A 20,129-nucleotide genomic window follows, 5' to 3' on the forward strand; every position below is an offset into this window, starting at 1 on the left:
AAAATGACAGACTTAAATGGTAAGGTGTAACGTTGTACAGATACAGTAAAATGGGAACTTTGAAATGAAGTTTAGTTTGCATATTCAGCCAACATGCTTTCCATTCTTCATCCGTCTATCTGTATTGTCTGAAAATACAGTATAATGTTTTATATCATTAGAAAACTGGAAGGATTACATATCAAGTGTATTTAACAATATGAACATTCCAGAAGGTAAGAAAAAAATTTTGGGGGAAAGATATAAACATCACCTTATTCATATTCAATTCTTCTCATATGTTGAAGGACATCTACAGTATATTTATTTCTTGTTCGTAATAATCTTTCATTTATATATACACAATTAAAATGTTTATTGAAAAAACAGTGAATTCAGGAGCTGGGACTCAGTGCAGACATCTTGTTTGCCTAGCTTGCACTGCCCTCTGGTGTAAATGTATGAAGTTGTCAGTGAAACGTTTTCAATGGCTATTTCCATCAAAATTCCTAAAACAAAAGGATTTTGACAGTTTTTGTGTAGGCCAATTGTTATTATTTTATATTATGGATTAATCTCCAGGCATGTCTTTTCAATAACCAAAACAAAAAGAAACCACCCACTGTGTGGGTACTGCTACAAGTTACTGCTTTTTGTACCTGTCTCTTAAAAAACCTTTACATGTTATTTCCTTACTTAATGATAAATCCAGTGTTTTATACAGTCTTATTATTCCAGTCTTTTTTGAAAAACACTGTAAATATCCACATCTTTCCTTATAAGCCTTGATTTTCTAAAAAAAAAGGTAATAGAATAAGCAGTTTTGGAAGGTCTACAGGTTTTACAAGTTTTACAAGAAAATATTTTTTTATCTGCAATAGTCATATTACATATATAAGGTACATAAGCATGCAACAATGTCAATTTTGATTTTTTTAATGTTAACCTCATGTTTCAGTTCCAAAAAGGATGTTTGTACTATAAGATGGTCATTTTATTATTATGGTACAATCAAGTCCAGAGAAGATATCTTCCTGGGTTTAAATTGATTTAATTATTTAAATCACCTCAGTCATGAACAGAAATGACTATGCAAATACAGAGTTAACCATTCAAAATTCAGAAAGGGCATTACAAAGTCAACCCCTTGGAATTATTTGCACAATCTAGAAGGAAACACCAACCAGTGAACACAAGCAGAAACTACAGGGAAGTGCATTTAAAGAGGTATTTCTTACACAAAGAGTCTGGAACAAGTAGGCCAAAGAACCTACTCTTATGTAAACATTCTTCTCTTATGTACATATGTTAATCAAAAAATGAAAGCTGGAAATGAAAATAAGTATAAACATTTTGAATTTCTCTTTATTGCTGAAATACAACTTGCCTAAGAGAGAGATAAGTGGCATGAACAGTAGTATTTCACAACATCACACTTATCAGAAAATATATCAGCCAGGCGGAGAGGTGAAAAAAGGAACTGAGTCTCTGATGTTGACCTAACAAAGATGATATTCAAAAGTTTTGTATCACACTGGCCAAAGAGAAGTGCTTCCATTTGCATTTTATGACATTTGGTTTACCTGTTGTTTCGTTTTACTTGTTGACAAACACTACCCTCCACTGAATGGTCTTTAATATAATCAAATTTTGATATTGCACATGTAAAATGAAAACCATTATATACTGTATTTCACTTTTCACCAGTGAATTGCACATCTGTATTATCATAATCATTTCATGGCATTGTGAATAAGTGTATATTTATAACCAAATATAATCATTTATAATTCAATTGCATTCAAGTTTTTTTTATTTGGAATCACAATCGTCGTTTCCGACTTCTCATTCATTAATACATGTCTTCATTAATAAATAAGACACATGCACTGTGTCTTATCCATCTTTTAACAGTTGTGGGCTGCAAACTAAATCACACCTAAACGTGACAAAGGGTTTGACAATACTCCTAAAATTATGTAAATAATCAAGTCACTCCTTAATATGCTTTAGTTTGAAGAAAAGTGAGGCAAGACTGAGGGAAACCCAAAACCCTGGTTCCATTGAAACATAATAGCAATTTATTGCATTAATATTGTGGGATCCCAAAGAATCCCCAAGTACTTTTACATATGGGAAAGGACCCACTTCACCCATCACTTACCCAGGTAACATGCAATCGAAGTATGCAGCAGATCTGACAGAGAAGTGAGAAATCTCCAGTTGTATTAAGGAGAATATTAGGTTGTAATATCATTAATGCAAACCCAGAGTGGAGTTTAGCCAAAATCTCTTACAAAAACTGCAATTAGATCCTCTATGGCCAAATAAGTGTCCCACCCCAAGCCCAAAGCTTCTGAGCTCTGATGATCTCTGGTCACAAGACAGCACTGCTACTGTCAACACGCCTTACCCAACTGTGTCGTCATACAGACAGGTCTGGTGCTTAACTCGTTTAATCGAAATGCTTTAAGGAAATTCAAAGAGACATAAACTGCTAAACATAATTCAGATTTTTGCACTAAAAATAGTTTATTTTACTTTATCGTAGCCTAATTGCCTGAGTCATTCAGTGATTATCCTGATAGAGCTAAGGGCTGTAAACATTATTGTTGAGGGATTGCAGTGTTGTTCAGACAGACTGCAGTTTGTATTGAAAATCTACGAAAAAAAACCCCCAGAAAACCTAGATTTTAATGGTTTACGATTATTTTAACATTAGCAGATACGTGTCAGTGCCATCACTGTTACGAAAGTAAAATTACCCGACTCCTAACGAGATAAAAGGTTAGAGAAACGGCTGAAGAATGCACTTCCTTCTAAAAGAGGACTTCCCCCTTTGCCATGTGAACAGCACCCCAGTCTTGTGATCTGTCAGCTGACACGAATAAAAACGCTTCAAACGGCGCTTGTGCTGGGGCTTGATGGCTGCACTTGTGAAGTTCGTCTCCCTTCTGTTTGGGGCCACCGCTTGTCTGGGCTGGCAGAACAATTTGGCCGATGTCCCGAAGCTGACGGTCTCTGCATATGGCTCGCTCTGGCCCTTGCCGCAGTCTGTGCACATCTCTCCTGTAGCTTTCAGGGTCAGCAGCTTCGGTTTCCAGATAGTCCATTCCCCGAAATCGTCCGCTGGTCCAAGTTGCTTCCTCTTGCAAAATGCTTTTCGGAGGTAAGATTAAATCCATCGATTTCTTTTTAAAGTCGCCCTCCTTATCTGTTGCAACTTTATACAGTACATCTTTACATGGCTCTCACTGCAGGTTGGAGAACTTTTCTCAAAGTAGGTATTGACAAGGAATGTCTACTATGTGAAAAATAAAATACAAACGCCACATGTAAATATCCTATAACCTCCTGGCAACTGGCAAATTACATCAGATTGTTGCGGACATTAATGTATAGGAACTAGTATGATGCAATTAAATTAGGAAATAACGACTTTCCTATGTAATACGGTAAGATATAATTTGCCATTTATATTGTAAATACAATCGTGGGAAGAACCTGTTTTTCTTAGTTTGGTGATTTAGTTGATTTAATTTATCCACAGCCGTAAAAGCTTCTGCTGTTGTAATTTTTATGTTTTTGTGTAACAGCGCATATTAATTTGGTGTGTGACGTAATATAAAGTTTCGGGTTACCTCGTCTCAGTATTTCATTTTTAATTTAACATGCAGCTGTGACTACGAGCTGTACACAGTAACAGAAAAGTGAGTGCAAGTTCGTGTGATGATTAAAAAAAAATTGTCAGGTTGGAGGTTCTCAAACTACTTGTGAAACAGAAACCTGAATGTTGGTTTGATCCAAGTTTATGATCAAAGTCCTGTTTTCCCCTGTTGTATAAATCCAGCAAACTATATTTTCTATTGCTACAGTAAATTCACAATTCCATATTGAGTAAAAGACATCTGAATCTTTATATGTGTGTGTTGATAGAAGCAGAATTTTGAAACATCAATACATTTAAAACAAGCAGTTTTAGCTGGTCTTATAAAAAAGAGCAAGTGATCCAACTATGTGTAATCCTGCAGGTATTTTGAATACACCTTTGGATACTCCAAGAAGCTGAAGGGAGATCTGAAGATGTTTGCAAATGATTCTGAGGTATTCGAGTTGCAAGTCTGGATTTCTTCAGAAAATCCAGAGTGTGACAGTTACCCCAGTGTGAAGTCTGATGAGTCATGTAAGTGTCAAGTTCCCTGTTTAGCCACTTCAGTTAACCCATGTTAATATTTTTATTGCATAGATAATTCCATAGGACAGGTTGTAAACTGCCAAACATGGTACTGAAGTAAATATCATATTGTCCTTTTGATATTTGAATTACCCATAAAATGGTAACTAATTATGTACAGTATATTCCAGTTTATTGTTTTAGCTGTGATTTTAATGCTTAACAAGTCAGGTATTTTCTTGTTATTTAATAGAGGAGTCTTTTTTGTTTTTAAGGCTGGAATAAAAACTTCATTTGTAAAATTTGGTTGATAAGGATTCTAAGTCTTAATTTCTGGGTGTGACCAATTGGACAAATCTTAATTTTTACTGTAATGTGAAAGAAATTATGGAATACAATTAATTTGGCAGTGCAAGAGGTGTTTCTTTCACTGTCCTGTACATTAGTATGCTTCTGGTACCCCTATTATATCCCTGACTGAGCAATTAAATACTTCAAATCCAATTAATAATTATAAATAAGGTTCATTAGATGGTTTGACTGAATCTTTGTTACCTCACTTTCTGGAATTCTGTTGATACAGTAGTTTGTTGGTGTAAATCCTGTTGTGATTTTTAAATTCCATCTACAGTGGTGCTTTAGAATAATTTTCTTTGGCTATTTATGTCCCAGAAAGATGTATTTTAGCTCTGCCAGAGAACTTTAAAGATAGCACTAGAGTACTTGAATGTACTGTAATATTAAGCTTACTTGTAAAGCTTCTGGGTATGATCTTCACCATCTTAATCATTTAATAACCCTTATGGTCATTTAAGGGTGATTGCTTGAGGAGTGTTAAGATATTAATTAGAGGAAAAGTTGACAATTGAGTAACTGAAACTTGTCCTGTAACATTCCAGGCATTGGCTAAGGGCTTGGATAGAGTTGTGAAACATGCATACTGTAACAGTGGTATCCTATCATTTCAATGATAGAAACACTATGTAGTGCATAAATATTGGACTGGGTTTCTAGAATGTTGCAGGTCTTAGGCAGTATAGATTGAGACAACCCTCTAAAGAAGGTGATGTGTTTAAGTAACTAAATTTTTTTTTCTTCAGATGAGCTCAGCATTGATCAGCCTACAGCTGTCTTGAAAGCTCCAAAAGTCTGGGGAGCCCTGCGAGGTAAAGACAGATGCTTAATTACAGTATCTTGCATGTAAAAAGTTTTTAAATGTCATCCCATACTTGTGAAAGGAATAATTTTCTCATTATAGGCAGGAACACCTGATAATGTGATTGAAAGGCCACGTTGGCATTGCCATATAAACAGAAAAACTTTGAAATGGAACCAATAAGAAAATATTGTCAAAATGTTTGAGTGTGTGGTCAGTCTTATTTATTTGCAAGGTAATTGAAAGCTCATGGTTTGTCTAGTCTTTTCATAATGTAAATATTTATTTGACATTAATGTTCCCCCTTGGATATTCATTTGAAATAGAATTCTTAACAGTTCAGAATTGGTTACTTTCCTTAAATGTCTGGAAAAATACCTTGCAGAAAGAGCCTGTATTATTCTCAACACAAGTTCTCTCTGACAAGACCAATAATTAAAAGGAGATCCACATGCATTTTCCCTTGGCCTCAGGGAGGCCAAGAGAAGATATACAGGTAACATAGTATATCCAATCAGAAGAGTGTACAGACATTATCACTTCCATGTTATCTTTTTGGTGGTTAGCTTGTAATTCTGATAACTTCTTTCCAGGACTTGAGACATTCAGCCAGTTAGTGTATGCAGATAAATATGGAACGGTAAGTTTCTCAAGTCAATTCTCAACTTTTTTTTTTTCCAGCTAGCTCAATTGAACCTGCCACGTCATGCTATCAGGAATGCTTTTTTGTGTTTATAAGACAGGGCTTTTAAATGAAATAACTAGCTTTAAAACACATTTTTAAGTACACTTAGTGAAAAGGAGGAGCAATTTACTGATTATCTCACTCTACTGGTGTTTTGACAGAACTACATCAACAAGACTGATATTCAGGACTTCCCAAGATTTGCTCATCGGGGCATTTTGTTGGATTCTTCCCGACACTACTTGCCTCTTAAAGTGATCTTGGCAAATTTGGTGAGTAAAGCACTGGTTCATGAATAATAAGTCAGGTCAAGGTAGATCTTTCTAAACCTAACTATTCAGACACCAGAGTCCTCTGGTTTCAGCTGAGTACACGGTTTACAAAAGAACACTGAAATTCCTCAACTGGAATAAGAGTCAGGGGACACTGGGGGAACAGGAAACAAGTTTGAGAAACTAGTTTACAAAAGTACACTGCTTGTATTTAGTTTTGCCCTGGGGTTTTCATTTAAACATGAAAATGTAATTCAGAATTTTTGATTTTTTTATTATTTAATATATTGAGGGGGCATAAACATAAAAAGCACATCTATACAGAGTAACCTGCTTAACTGTGTTTATGTACTCTTCATAGGATATTGCTGGCATAGAACAAACAGCACCATATTAAAATCCTTTAGCATTGTTTGAAATTTGTCTTATTTACAATACTCAGGCAACAAAAAATGGTTTATTTTTAGACCGAAACAGACCTGAAAATTGTAACTATTTGTAAACCAATGTTTTAGTGATTTGTGTCTAAAGAACATTATTCACCTTTAAAAGTTTGAGCTTCGAAAGTTTGTTGGAAATAATTGAAAAAATCTTAATTTGTCTCAGAATCTGTTAGCTGTATCCATCTACCTAGCTACAGTACACAAACATTCTTCCATCTGCAAAAACGGAGTGGACATACAGTGTCATAAGTATTGGGACAATGAAGTCAAAATGGCTATTTTTGCTGTATACTCGAGCAATTTGGATTTGAGATGAAAACCTTAATATAAAAGTACAGAAATAAAAAAAAAACAGGCAATTGCCCCAATACTTATGCTCACCTGAAGTAGGGAGACTGAATAGGGAGTTTTTTTTTCTCATATCAATCTTTTATCTAAAATCTGAATTGCTTGAGTATATAGAAGTTGTTAGTATACAGTGTTGATTTCCCTATCCCAATATTCACTTAGGGCACTGTATTTTATCTTACTCTAATGTATCCTCTGGCTTTTTCATTGCAAGTGGGTGGAAATCTGTTTTTCACACCTATTTGCAATATCAGACTGCATGAAAATTGAGTACCCTTTTAGTACCACCCTCTCAGAAAAAGGTAGTGATCTGGAAAAAGTATTTCCAGTGCAATAAATTTCATGAGATTTGCTCCCCCACGTGTTTGTAAGGGTGACTATTAGGCTCTTTCTCTACCTGCAGGATGCCATGGCCATGAACAAGTACAATGTCTTCCACTGGCACATTGTGGACGACCACTCTTTCCCTTACCAGAGCACGGCTTTCCCTAATCTCAGCACAGAGGTTCGTCAAGAATTGTTCGGCATGTTTCACTTTCCTGTTATGGATTTGTTTTAAACTTGGAGTAGTATCTTAAAGTTTCACAAACCTGTCAGTTTCCATATGGGAATGTGAATGTATTGTAGGTTATCTTACATTTGTAATGAATAAGATTTATGAGAACATACTGTATAGTTTCTTCTCAACTTGCCACTGGGATCTGGGAACTTCAGATGAAAAGTGTAGTTTTCCTTGTCATTGTAATAGGGATCCTATCACCCATATACCCATGTCTACACTCCCACTGATGTGAAGATGGTGATTGAATATGCGAGAATGAGGGGAATCCGTGTTGTTGCTGAGTTTGACACTCCGGGACACACGCAGTCTTGGGGCTTAGGTGAGGCCTAGATTTCCTCTCATGAAACGGAGCCTTTTTCTGGCACATATGAAACTTCTGTTTAGGGCAGAAAACAATTATGGCTAATACGCAAGAGAACAAAAATCAAAACAAAAATCACACTGGTTAGTTCATTTTAATATTTTGACAGTGGGTCTACAAAACTACAGAAAACTACTGACAGTTGGCAGTACTGATTGGTAGAATGTTCAGATGTTAGTTTGCGATTTCAAAAAGGCACTTCCATGTCTAACCAGCGGCTGTCCCCAAGAAAATCCATACCTCACAACTTTGTTTTGCTCATACAGAAGAACCTTGTCATTCATTGAGATTCTGTTCTTAAACTACAGGGCAGATCTACGATACACAAAGTATTCCAACTCAAGCAAATCAAAATAATCCAAACTCCATCCTCTTTTCCGCTCGTCGACATTTGAAGTTGCGACTCACTCTTGTTTTATAAATGTTTTGCTCACACAGGCCAGAAAGGGCTCCTTACTCCCTGTTATGCAGGAGACACACCTACAGGAACATTCGGGCCTGTGAACCCTATTCTGAACTCCACCTATGAGTTCATGACCCAGTTTTTCAAAGAGGTCAGCTCTGTCTTCCCTGACATGTACATTCACCTGGGTGGTGATGAAGTGGATTTCTCTTGCTGGTGAGATTTCTAAGTATAATGATCTCTTACCTTTTCAGGTTCTCAGTTTTAGAACCTCAGCAGGATGTTTTGGCATTGTTGAAATCGCAGAAACATGGTTAACTGAAAGTTGTGGTGATGGAGCTCAGCAAAAAGACCAGAACAGAGGATGAGGGGAAAGGAGCAGCACTGCACATCAAAAAGAACACTCAGCCACAGGAATGCAACTTAAATAAATTAAGGGTCTCAATGTTAATGCATAAATCTTCTATAAAAAAACCACTTTATTCCAATATCGATAATAATGCAGTCTGACATTCAAATCAGGGATGTACCTACATGTGTAAGGTAAAATTTTCATGTGACATGGTGGGATAAACTGTATATTGACAGGTACATAATTTAAATCAAACTGTTAAAATTGTACAGTACAATAGCAAACATTCTACATTGTATGCTTCTGGTTAAAATAATACAAAAAGGCCCTGCAGGCAGTCTGAAGAAAACTAACCAGTTATGCTTCTTGTCACAAAGGAATGTCTCACTTTGACAAGTTCTAGCAGTGTATGAAAAATAAAACCCTTTTTCTTTTAAAAGTTATTTTCAAGTTAATTTAATTGACATAAGAACTGGAAAATCTGAACCCGGCTGATGTTTGATCTACATTCATTTCATCCGATCTAAGATAACAGAAACCTTAAAAAAAACTTTTTTTAGTGTTGTGGAAAAGTAACAAACAACTACCAAGTGGTCTGGATGGACTGAATGATTTTCTCTTGTTCTTAAGTACTGTAGATTTATTTAGATCATTAAGCTGTATTAAAGGGAAATGCTGAAATACTCATTTCAATGACACATTGACAAACACCCAGCTTTTTTTCCACAGGAAATCAAATCCTGACATTCAAAAATTCATGGATACACAAGGTTTTGGCAAGGACTACAGTAAGCTGGAGTCTTACTACATTCAGAAGTAAGTGATAAAATCAATTATTTTGACATGTCCATGATGCACTTGAAACTGTATGGGACACTGAGAAAGAGGTATTTGTAATTTACTGCCATATTTATGATCAAGGAATGTGGTGGAAGGTGTAGCTTTTATATTCTGTGACAATATTAGAACAGCAACAGACTGTGACTCTAACTGAGGAATGGTGACAATCACTTATGCATCTTCGACATAGCCTAGTGTAGCAATGTGACGCACACTAGCGATGTTTGGAATCAAAATGTAAATATTCATGAACTAAAGCAAATTTTCTTCTAAATAGGCCTTTTCTATAAAATAAGCTTTATTTCCTTGCAGCTTTTTTAATTATAGTTGCATTCATTGCTTGTTATATTGAGATATATACTTACTTCTAACTGTAGGATCCTGGAAATTGTTGCTGGCACCAAGAAAGGTTACATGGTTTGGCAGGAGGTATTTGACAATGGAGTGAAGGTAAGTTGGAAATGTAGCTGGACAGTTGTTGCTATGCATGTTTCTCACTATAAAGTAGATTTTTAAGTTGTTAAATCTTAAATATCGTGTTCTTGGTTGGAGATGTCTTGTCTGAATAAACTAACCTCTGTCAAAGTCATTGTGCATGTTAGAAAAGATGGCTATGATGCTGATCGTTGTCAACATTAAAAGAGTGCTTAAACTGATAGGTTAGAATTGTAAGCTAAAAATAGTATTCCATTTTCGACTTGCTAGTACTGTTAAAATACAAACTTGGTACTGGACAGCTTTACTGGCTTCTGTCATTTCCTTTGGGGAAAAAATGGATAGATGACCCAAAAAAGCTTAATGTCTTGCCATTGTCCTTATATTGGTATGACTATTGTGATGCAAAAAAATAAAATAAACATGCCTTACCTTTTGATCATTCCAGATAAAGCCAGATACTGTAGTGGAAGTGTGGATGGGGAATAAGCTTGAAGAAGAACTCAAAAAAGTAACAGGAGCTGGGTTCACAACAATTCTGTCTGCCCCCTGGTACCTAGATTACATTAGCTATGGCCAGGACTGGCAGAGGTACTACAAAGTTGAGCCTCTTGATTTTGAGGGTTAGTTGTTTTTTCTTTTATTTTTCATGCCAATTTGTTAAACACACTTTCCCTTGAGTGAGTTTCCAGAGTTAATTTGTCTTTACGAGGAAAGATCGTGTAAATCAAATAAAAACCACCACATGATGGGATTTGTTTTGTCACATGAAACTTTCCAGGCAATGTATTTTTTTATGCTTTACTAATATGCAAGTTGATCTGGAAATAATCTGTTTTGCAGATGTATGGCAGCATATTTGTCTCATTATAGAAAATGTGCTTTTCAAGGAAATTCCCTACATAGGGAGATTGCAAACGGGCACCTAGCTCTCAAACTTCTCAAAGTGCCCAGTTTAAAATTGAAGCCAACATTTTACTGTTAATGCATTCTTGGCAGAATTTGAGAGAATCTATTGTTTAACGAACCTGTAAAATGTAAGCATATCTGCGAAATAAATCACATTTGACACGGACAACCAATGCAGTAAGAAGGAAAGAGATTAATCAACTGCATTTGTTTACCAATAAAATACCTTAAAATATGTATTTATAACTATATGATAGTCTGTATGAGTTTTATTGTAGTGAGCTGTATACTATGAAAATGTAGTGGATTATGCCCTTTTTTATTTTTCTATACTAAGCAAGTGTGTTAAAATGAAGGAAAATAGGGGTAATAAATACGCTAAGACAGTATAGGTGCTCACTCTGAGTGTGGGTTTAGCTTTATGGCCAATGTGTTGCATGTCTGAAACTGACTCATGTCATTAACGTAAGGTTGGGGTTAGGCTTGGCCGTCTGGTCTTTTCTTTGTAGGTTTGCAGTAACCTCAGTAAGGAGTGTGCTGCTGCTCCAGTCAGCACTAACTCGCCTATATGGCCCTGTGGAGCTTGCAACTTGTAAAAAATTACGGATTTTTTTTTTAGGTGGCCAGTATAGAGGAGCTTATCTGTCCATCCAATCTTACCATGCAGTACTAGGAAAATGGACAATTGTAAACTGAGATGGTATCAATGTGAACAATAAGCTAGAAAAATGTTATCCAAGTGGCTAAACCAGTTGAAGCACTTGCCAGGCTGCAGTTTCATTTGTGTCATCATGGGTTCGACACGAGTCACGTCACTAGCTTTGCCAAGAGGCAAAGCAGAATAGTGTACCTGGACTCACTCAGCTGAGGCCTCCCAGTAACTTACTGGCATGTGACACTGTCGGTGAGAGTTGTACCTCTCCTTAAATCACTGTAGGACCACAGTATGGGGCTTTGGGCGCTGTGGCATGTTAAAAGATGAGTGCCTCGTTATTTAACGCTTTGAGCTCTATACAGTATCTGAGAGCTAAGACCTGAAAAACATTAAGTAATTCTAAATTAACAGAGAAACTAAGAAAATGTGGAAAAACAGCAAGACTATAAAACAAGTATAAGAATACAAAGAACACTGCATTTGTTTTGAGGCAGACTCTTTTAATGGTCACATTAGATAATCTTAAATGAATACATTAACATTTAAACTGTTGCTGCTTGCATGTTCAGCTTGACAGCACGTCGGAGTGAGCTCAAAGACTTTTCTTTTATTATAATCGCTTTTCCTCTGCAGTACATTTAAGGAATGAGCTCGCATACGGTTTTCCAAAGCAGAGCACGGCTGATTGGTGCACGATTTAAACATGCACGATGCCTTTATCATGGTGTATGAAATTGTTCTGCGTCCACACTCATATATTGTCTGAGGTTTGTGATAATTCTGTCTGTCCGCTCTGTCTCTAGTTAAAGCTAGACACCCTTTTCCAAGTGTGGAAGGGAAATGAGGAGCAGTATCAGAGGGAGATGGCAGCAATAACAGCTGCTGGGTTTCATGCCCTGCTCTCCTCGCCCTGGTATCTCAACCGAATCTCGTACGGCCAGGACTGGCAGCAGATGTACAGAGCCGATCCGTACAGCTTCAACGGTGTGTGCAAGACCTCCACCCCAGTGCCCAGTACCAGGGAACCAGCTTCCCAACAGCCTTTTCAATTCAGTTATATACAGTAATTCATTGCTTGCCCTTTTTTATTCTTGAATCTGTTAAATCCTAATTGTAGGAAGAAAATGACACTGTAATTGTTATAGCTAATTTCTGTAAAAAATGTGCATACTACTGTATGATCTTGTATTTTGCTTTCCATTTTTCTTAGGGACTGAGGCACAGAAGAAGCTGGTAGTTGGAGGAGAGGCCTGTCTTTGGGGAGAATATGTGGACGCAACAAACCTCACCCCAAGACTCTGGTAAGAAAGCAAGAATCCCTCTTTCTTGCATCTTAATACTCAAGTTACATGTTACAATAAACATTTCATTACACAGTACTGTTCACTCGGCCATGATCTAATTCCAGTCATTGGCTACACTATAGAAGGCGCTAATTGATGAGTTAATGATTTATTTGCAATGTAAAAGAGAAACCCTTCTATCTTCTTGGTTGTATTGACAGCAACCCTCAAATTATTTTTCCTTCATCAATTTTTCAGTTTACTTTCACTCAATTCTCATACTATTTCACTGACTTTATTATGAACACATTTAAATGCTGAAAAGGAATCTCCTGACAAAAAATCGTGGCATTTGATTTATATAAACACAACAGGAGACAACAAATGCATTGGTTCCTTTTGGGTGTTAAATCTGCATTTCTAAGCATTGCCAACATAAAACTGGTGGTGTTGTCTCCTTCCTTCCCCCAGGCCTCGGGCCAGTGCAGTAGCCGAGCGTCTGTGGAGCGATAAAGATGTCAAGGACATCGGTGATGCATACAGCCGCCTCACCCAGCACCGCTGTCGCATGGTGCAGTAAGTATTGGCCACACTGATGGGAAAAACTCTAGTGAACTGGTAAGATAGTCCAGTGTATTTTGAATTTCCTTTGAGCACAATGGTTGCTATGGAGATTTTGTTTGTACAGCATCAAAAGCCTTCCATGTCAGGTGCAACCCTGTTCAAATCGGTGCAGCTGTGCTCCAATTAGTTACCGTTTCCTCAATTGGAACGTTTATTTATTTATAAATTTTAATGAAATAATAACAGAGTTGAAACCAAGGCTTTCAGTGGAAATGACTGGACTAGACAATTCAGAGATTGGTCGGAAAAGCCTTCATACTTGGATGAGTTATTAGTACTTTAGTACTCTTCACTCACTGCATCTTGGTTTTTTTTTTTTTACAGGAGAGGAATCCCTGCAGAGCCTTTATATGTGGGACACTGTGAACATGAGTACAAGGGCTTGTGAAAAATTAATCTCGGGAGGCTGGAAATAATATAAGGGAAAATGTATCAAGGCTGCAAGCTGACAATCTATTCTTGTTTGCTTTGCATTCAAGATAAAAAATGATTGTACAGTGGTATACCTCCGAGTTCACTTTAAAACTGTTCTGTCTTTTTCTTTACAAATGATGCCAGCATTTTATTTTTTAATATGTGTTGTGGGATGGAAATACAATAAAAAGCACTTGACTGTAATTCTCATTTCTTTGCATAGTAAATTTTGTTGACCAATCGTATAAAATGTCGATCTTGAAAACCTAATAAAAGCACACTTTTTCTCGGAATTCTTTTACTTATGATAATGATTCAAAACCTGAAAATGTTATTTTATTTTGTGTAGTTTGAAGAAGACTTAAAGGATCATTTATCTTGAGTTAATTGATAGCTTTGTCAATTTGTGTTACAAAGTGTTTCATTTGACCAGTTCTTCCTGGAAAGGTAAAATAAAAAAATTCAAAACTGATGTATAAATTCACATGAAATGTATTATTAATTTTCTTTTAGTCAGGACCTAGTCTAGTTCACAAGTATCAAAACGGAAGGACTAGCAACCAATCTATAAACTGCAAAGAATATGAAAAATATTTCATCTACACTGACATGCAGTGTAGACAATTGCAGAGTATTTAAATACTGGTAGCTAAAACAATATTTTTTTCTAATTTATAGTAATTGAACCATTATGCCAATGGTGAGCTTGAAGAAACTAAAACTGAAAAGACGTGTAGGTGTTTTTTTTTCTAGATAATGTGGGGAAGTAAAGGTAAATATTATTTGGATATGTATATGGCCATGTAAGGAAAAAAGTGTTCAGGTAGCGCTGGTAAATCACTATTCCTAAATATAATTTTTGTCCTAAAACACAGCCAAGCCATCAAAAATAATCTATATTTTGCAGGAATCCTAACCGTAATGTAGATATTGAAATGTATTACTGTTTTTTTTCCAAACTTTTGCCTTTAAAGCAAATAAGGCAACATTCCATTTTGGAGCAATGCAGTGCAGCTAAAAAATGGCAGAAAAACATTCTGAAGATATCATTGAAATAACTCATTTCCTTAATATTATTTCTGTCCTAAAACACAGCCATGCCATCAAAAAGAATCTACATTTTGCAGGAATCCTAACCCTAACCCTAGCTTTGGGCTTGCACTAGGTTAGGGTTCAGAATTTCTTCAAAGAATTAATGCAACCTTCCACTCATTTGAGTGCAAAATCTACTAAAGTGAATGAAAATATTTGTCAGAAGTTGTTAAGCAAGCACACTAAATGAAAGATAATGTACCAACAAGAGTAAAAGTTTTGTATTCTACTATTGGAAATGATGTGTTGGATGGTGTTCTCAATGAGCATGGTTTCAGGGTTAAATAGGCTAACAGTCAGGAATACCCAATAAATGTTAGCTGTATCTGTTAAAATTCCAGTGCATCCAATGCCAAATGCATCAGTTTGAAAGGTTTAACCACTTTCTTTCAAACTTCAGCGCACATCTGTAAGTCCATCACGTACAAAATCTCCTCTCACTACCGCACCTGGACCGCACTCCGCTTCTCCCTGCATCCCCGAGACTGGCCAGATCAGCGCTACTCAACACCCTCTCCGTTAACAGCAAGGCTCTTCTTTTATGTGCCGTTATCAAAGAAAAACAACTGGACCTTCTGTGTTTAACCGAAACATGGCACAAACAAAACGATGGACTCCTGTTCAACCAACTAGTTCCTCCTGGATATGGTTTGTTTGACCTTCCGCGTCTTTCAGGCAGAGGCGGGGGCATCATTGTTATTTACAACCTTTTTTACAGTCTAAGTGTTATAACTATACCTCCTCCCTCTTCTTTTGAGTGTGTCTTGTTTAAAATGTTTCTATCCCCCAATCTACTATTATTGCCACAGTTTACAGACCACCCAAACCCAGTGGAGTCTTCTTAGGTGAGTTTGCTGATTTTCGCTCATTCTTATCCCTTAAAATTAAAAGAATCCTTATTCTAGGGGACTTTAATATACACATTGATTCAACCTCTTCCAGTCTGGCTAAAGACTTCCTTTCTCTTTTGGGATGGTTTGACCTTACTCAGTTTGTTTGTACCCCATACACATAATAAAGGACACACCTTAGATCTAATTATTGCAAGTGACTCCTGTCTCCCACTGCTCTCCCCTTGATCTAGGCCTCTCTGACCACTAAGCCATTCTCTTCAATCTGGAATTACCTGTTTCTAACACTTCCCCGTCACGCTCTGTAAGTTTCCGCAACTGGCGATCAATTGATCACCCAAGGTTTGCAAATTCTGTTCTGTCCTCCTTATCCTGTTTCTCTTCCTCTGACCCTCTAGAGGACAAAATACAGTTACTTGACAATGCTCTTTTATCTACCCTCGACACCTTTGCTCCTTTAAAAACTCGAACCATCTCCTTCTCTCGCCCTGCCCCCTGGTACAATGACCATCTGCGATTCATGAAGGCAGCCTCTCTCAAACTTGAGCGTCTTTCCGGCCTAAATGTACATTATCAGGCCTGGAGAGATTACTTATCTGATTATAAGGTTACTATAGAGTCTGCTAGATCCACCTACTTCTCTCACATCATTGAAAATCACCAAAAAATCACTTTGCAACACATTCTTAGATTTCTTTAGTTCTAAGATTGACAACATTCGGCATCACATTCTCTCCACTACGGATATAATTTCCATACCTCCTCCCTCCTCATCCAACTTCTCTGGTTCCCGTCTCTCCAGCTTCTCTCTTCTTGACTCAGCATCCCTAAACAAACTAGTTATGCGCATGAAACCCACCACATCTATTTTAGATCCCATTCCCACCACTTTATTCCAGTTCTGTTTCTCTTCTCTCTGTCCCATTGTCCTCAATATAATACATGAATCCTTGAGCACCGGCATTGTACCAACGGTCCTCAAAACTGCTGCTATTACCCCCGTGCCAAAGAAGCCTAACATGGCTCTTGACAATCTTAACAACTTTCGCCCCATCTCCAACTTACCCTTTCTCTCTAAAATTCTAGAACGTGCTGTCACACTTCAGTTACATAACCACCTCATGACAAACAACCTTTTCGAACCCCTCCAATCTGTCTTCCGTCAACTTCACAGCACAGAAACTGCCCTGGTCAAAGTCACCAATGATCTCCTAATAGCTTCTGATTCTGGTTCTCTTTCCATACTCATCCTTCTTGATCTCAGTGCTGCCTTTGACACTGTTGACCATAACATCTTACTTTCTCGTCTCGAGTCTGTGTTTGGAGTCTCTGACACTGCCCTCAAATGGTTTAAGTCTTACCTCACTGATCGCTGTCACTTTGTCTCTCTCAATGGGTACAGGTGTGAAATTGGTCTTGTCAAGTCTGGTGTCCCCCAGGGCTCAATACTGGGCCCCTTGCTCTTCAGCATTTACATGTTCCCACTTGGTCAGCTTTTAAGATCACATGGCCTCAGCTTTCATTTTTACGCTGACGATACTCAAATATACATCCATACCAAACCTGACACGGATGTGGCAGTCTCTATTCTATCTAATTGCATCTCTGACATAAAAATTTGGATGACTCAAAACATCCTTCATCTTAACTGTGACAAGACTGAAGTCATGCTTATTGGTACCCCCCATCAACTTCGTAAAGCCAGTCCTGTAACCCTATCTGTAGATGGCTCTGTACTTGAGCTTCAATCAAAATTGAAAAACCTTGGGGTTATATTCGATTCTGGCTTAACATTCGACCCACATGTACAGCATACTGTCAAAACGTCTTTTTTTCACCTTAGAAATATCGCAAGACTACGCCCTATGCTATCATTAACTGTGGCTGAAAAGCTGATCAACATATTTGTATTCTCTCGAATTGACTACTGCAATGCTCTTCTCCCTGGGGTATCTAAATCTACTCTGAACAAACTGCAGTATGTCCAAAATTCAGCAGCCAGAATCCTGACCAGGTCTAGTGCAAGTGTTCACATTACTCCTATCCTGGAGTCCTTGCACTGGCTTCCTGTCAAATTCCGTGTAGACTTTAAAATTCTCATGCTCACCTATAAGGCTTTACATGGCTTGGCACCTCAATACCCGTCAGAACTTTTATCGCCCTACTCCCCACCTCGCAACCTCCGCTCTTCAAATTCTGCCCTCCTTACTGTCCCCCAAGCCCGTCTACATTGTATGGGTGACAGGGCCTTCTCCTGCTATGCCCCCAAGCTCTGGAACTCTTTGCCCAAGGATATCCGAGAGTCACCTTCTCTAAACACCTTCAAATCCAGACTCAAAACCTTCTTCTTCAGAAAAGCCTTTACTTAACTGGTTCCATTCTTCACCCCTCTGCTCTTCTTAGTACCACCTTCCACGGTCTCCTCTATTGTTTTTGTTGTAATTGTAATTGTGTCTTATCTTGTGAAATCTTCTTATTTATTGTTGTATTCTTCTTATTTATTGTTATTGTCATCCTGTAAAGCGCTTTGAGAAGCCACCTTTAAAGACGCTATATAAAATAAAGTTTATTATTATTATTATTTTGCTGTTAGGGAAAATTACACACGATTCCCATTGAGGGAAATGCAGTGTATAGAGCCAGCCATATATGCAAGAAAAAAAAGTGCAGGAAACATTGAAATATCACTTTTCCTAAATTTCCTTTCTGTCCTAAAACACAGCCATGCCATCAAACATCCTCTATGTTTTCTAAAATTCTAACCCTAAACCTAGCTAAGGGTTTTGGTAGGTTAGGGTTAAGGGTCAGATTTTCTCCAAAGAATACATGCAACATTCCACTCATTTGAGCGGAAAATAGAACTCAGGGCATCAAAATATTAGCTTGAAAAGAATGAGCAACCTTGCCAAACCAAATCAAATATATCAACTATGGTACAATTGTATTTTTTACAAGGATTCTGTTATTGAAAATTTAGTGTTGAATGGTGTTCTCAATGAGCATGGTTTCAGGGTTAAATACAGATGCAGCCATTCAAAACGAGCGGGTTATACCACGGTAAACCCGGTGGGCGTTTTACGGTATAACACAGGTTACCATATAAGATAATAGTATCCGGAATTACCACCAGGTGGAGCTAATAAAGCTCAACCTCTCATGTACAAGAGTTGAGCTGTCGCCATCAAAGTCTTTACCCAAGATATTACTAATAGTATTAATAATGAATGACCTTGGACAAGCTGTAAACTCAAAGTATTACCCTGGTCCACATTCTTTGTAACCGTCTTTGTAAACGAAAATACTTTTTTCATTGACAAAAAGTAACACCACAGCATTTCGTCGATCCAATCACGCATTTGTTTCCAATCATACAAAGTAATTCTTGAGAATCTCCGATTCACCATGCCTTTCACATGCTCATAAAATATATTAATTTAGGAACATAAACATATTACTGTATGTAAACTGTACTGTATATGGCTGGTCTTGGAACTTTAAAGAAAAAATATACACCAGTATTCCATTTCTCCCTAAACATTTTAAGCATCACAGTCTTACATGTGGTTATTTCGGAAACGTTTTTACGTGCTCCTTGCTCCTTCTGACCATGTTACTGTATGTTTATACAGTATACAGTACTTTGTGAGAAAAGTGATAGTTTTATAGTTTTAAGCTTTTCTGCGAATACGCTTGATACCGGAGTAAACAGAAGCATACTTTTAGAATTTGATTAATAGGGAATATAATATGGAATCGCGTATCTAAAGAAATTAATAACGATATAATTACAGTATATTCATGTACTGTAGCACGAACAGTACCATATACACATATACCATACACATACGGCTGTTTCACTGCTTGTCTTGTGCCTATCAGTTGCGTGATGGTTTAAGTGCCCGACTTATAAGCGAGAGGTCGGGTGTTTAAATCCAGCTGTAGCCATGGGTTTCCTTTTAACAAACATTTCTTTAAAAAACTAAAATAGAAATGGAGAGTTATGGATACTCTATTGACTTTTTTTATATCTTTAAATATCACATGTTCGAATCTAAGTCATTTATTAAAAACAACGGATAGTTTCAAACTGTTACCGATCTCATTATCATCAATACATGAAAAAAAGTGAAAACGTTTTTTTTTTTTTTGGTCTGTAGCACAAATCCTGCTTAACTAAAAATTAGACGAAGAGTATTATTGGACAATGCTGTGAGGCTAAAGAAATCAATAACGATATTATTCAAAGATCTAAATATATTTAACGCAGACACCTGACATTAGAGGGTGTGGT

The 20,129-nt window shown here is 37.1% G+C and overlaps 1 protein-coding gene across 2 annotated transcripts; it reads left to right on the plus strand.

Moving 5' to 3' along the window:
• The first annotated feature begins 2,832 nt into the window (after positions 1-2,832).
• Positions 2,833-14,188, plus strand: hexb (hexosaminidase B (beta polypeptide)). Of its 2 annotated transcripts, none has more exons than XM_088629169.1 (14): positions 2,833-3,148; positions 4,011-4,162; positions 5,254-5,319; positions 5,903-5,949; positions 6,156-6,266; positions 7,461-7,562; positions 7,806-7,938; positions 8,419-8,599; positions 9,465-9,551; positions 9,953-10,025; positions 12,378-12,558; positions 12,785-12,875; positions 13,329-13,433; positions 13,806-14,188. In XM_088629169.1, the coding sequence occupies exons 1-14, from the start codon at positions 2,904-2,906 to the stop codon at positions 13,867-13,869; spliced, it is 1,638 nt and encodes a 545-aa protein (XP_088485295.1). In that variant the 5' UTR covers positions 2,833-2,903; the 3' UTR covers positions 13,870-14,188. The 2 variants fall into 2 exon arrangements, with proteins under 2 accessions (XP_088485295.1, XP_088485296.1); XM_088629170.1 differs by lacking the exon at positions 12,378-12,558 and adding an exon at positions 10,459-10,633 and having other exon boundaries at positions 2,841-3,148.
• The last annotated feature ends 5,941 nt before the right edge of the window (positions 14,189-20,129 follow it).

The sequence above is a fragment of the Lepisosteus platostomus genome, chromosome 4, assembly GCF_059453375.1.
Source record: "Lepisosteus platostomus isolate fLepPlt1 chromosome 4, fLepPlt1.hap1, whole genome shotgun sequence".
Classification (NCBI taxonomy): Eukaryota; Metazoa; Chordata; class Actinopteri; order Semionotiformes; family Lepisosteidae; genus Lepisosteus; species Lepisosteus platostomus.

Excerpts from the sequence above, each read along its gene's own strand:
- hexb (XM_088629169.1), top strand. The coding sequence starts at position 2,904 with ATGGCTGCACTTGTGAAGTTCGTCTCCCTTCTGTTTGGGGCCACCGCT. Across the intron at positions 7,563-7,805 it reads TCCCTAATCTCAGCACAGAG|GGATCCTATCACCCATATAC; the intron begins GTTCGTCAAGAA and ends TCATTGTAATAG. Across the intron at positions 7,939-8,418 it reads CACGCAGTCTTGGGGCTTAG|GCCAGAAAGGGCTCCTTACT; the intron begins GTGAGGCCTAGA and ends TTGCTCACACAG.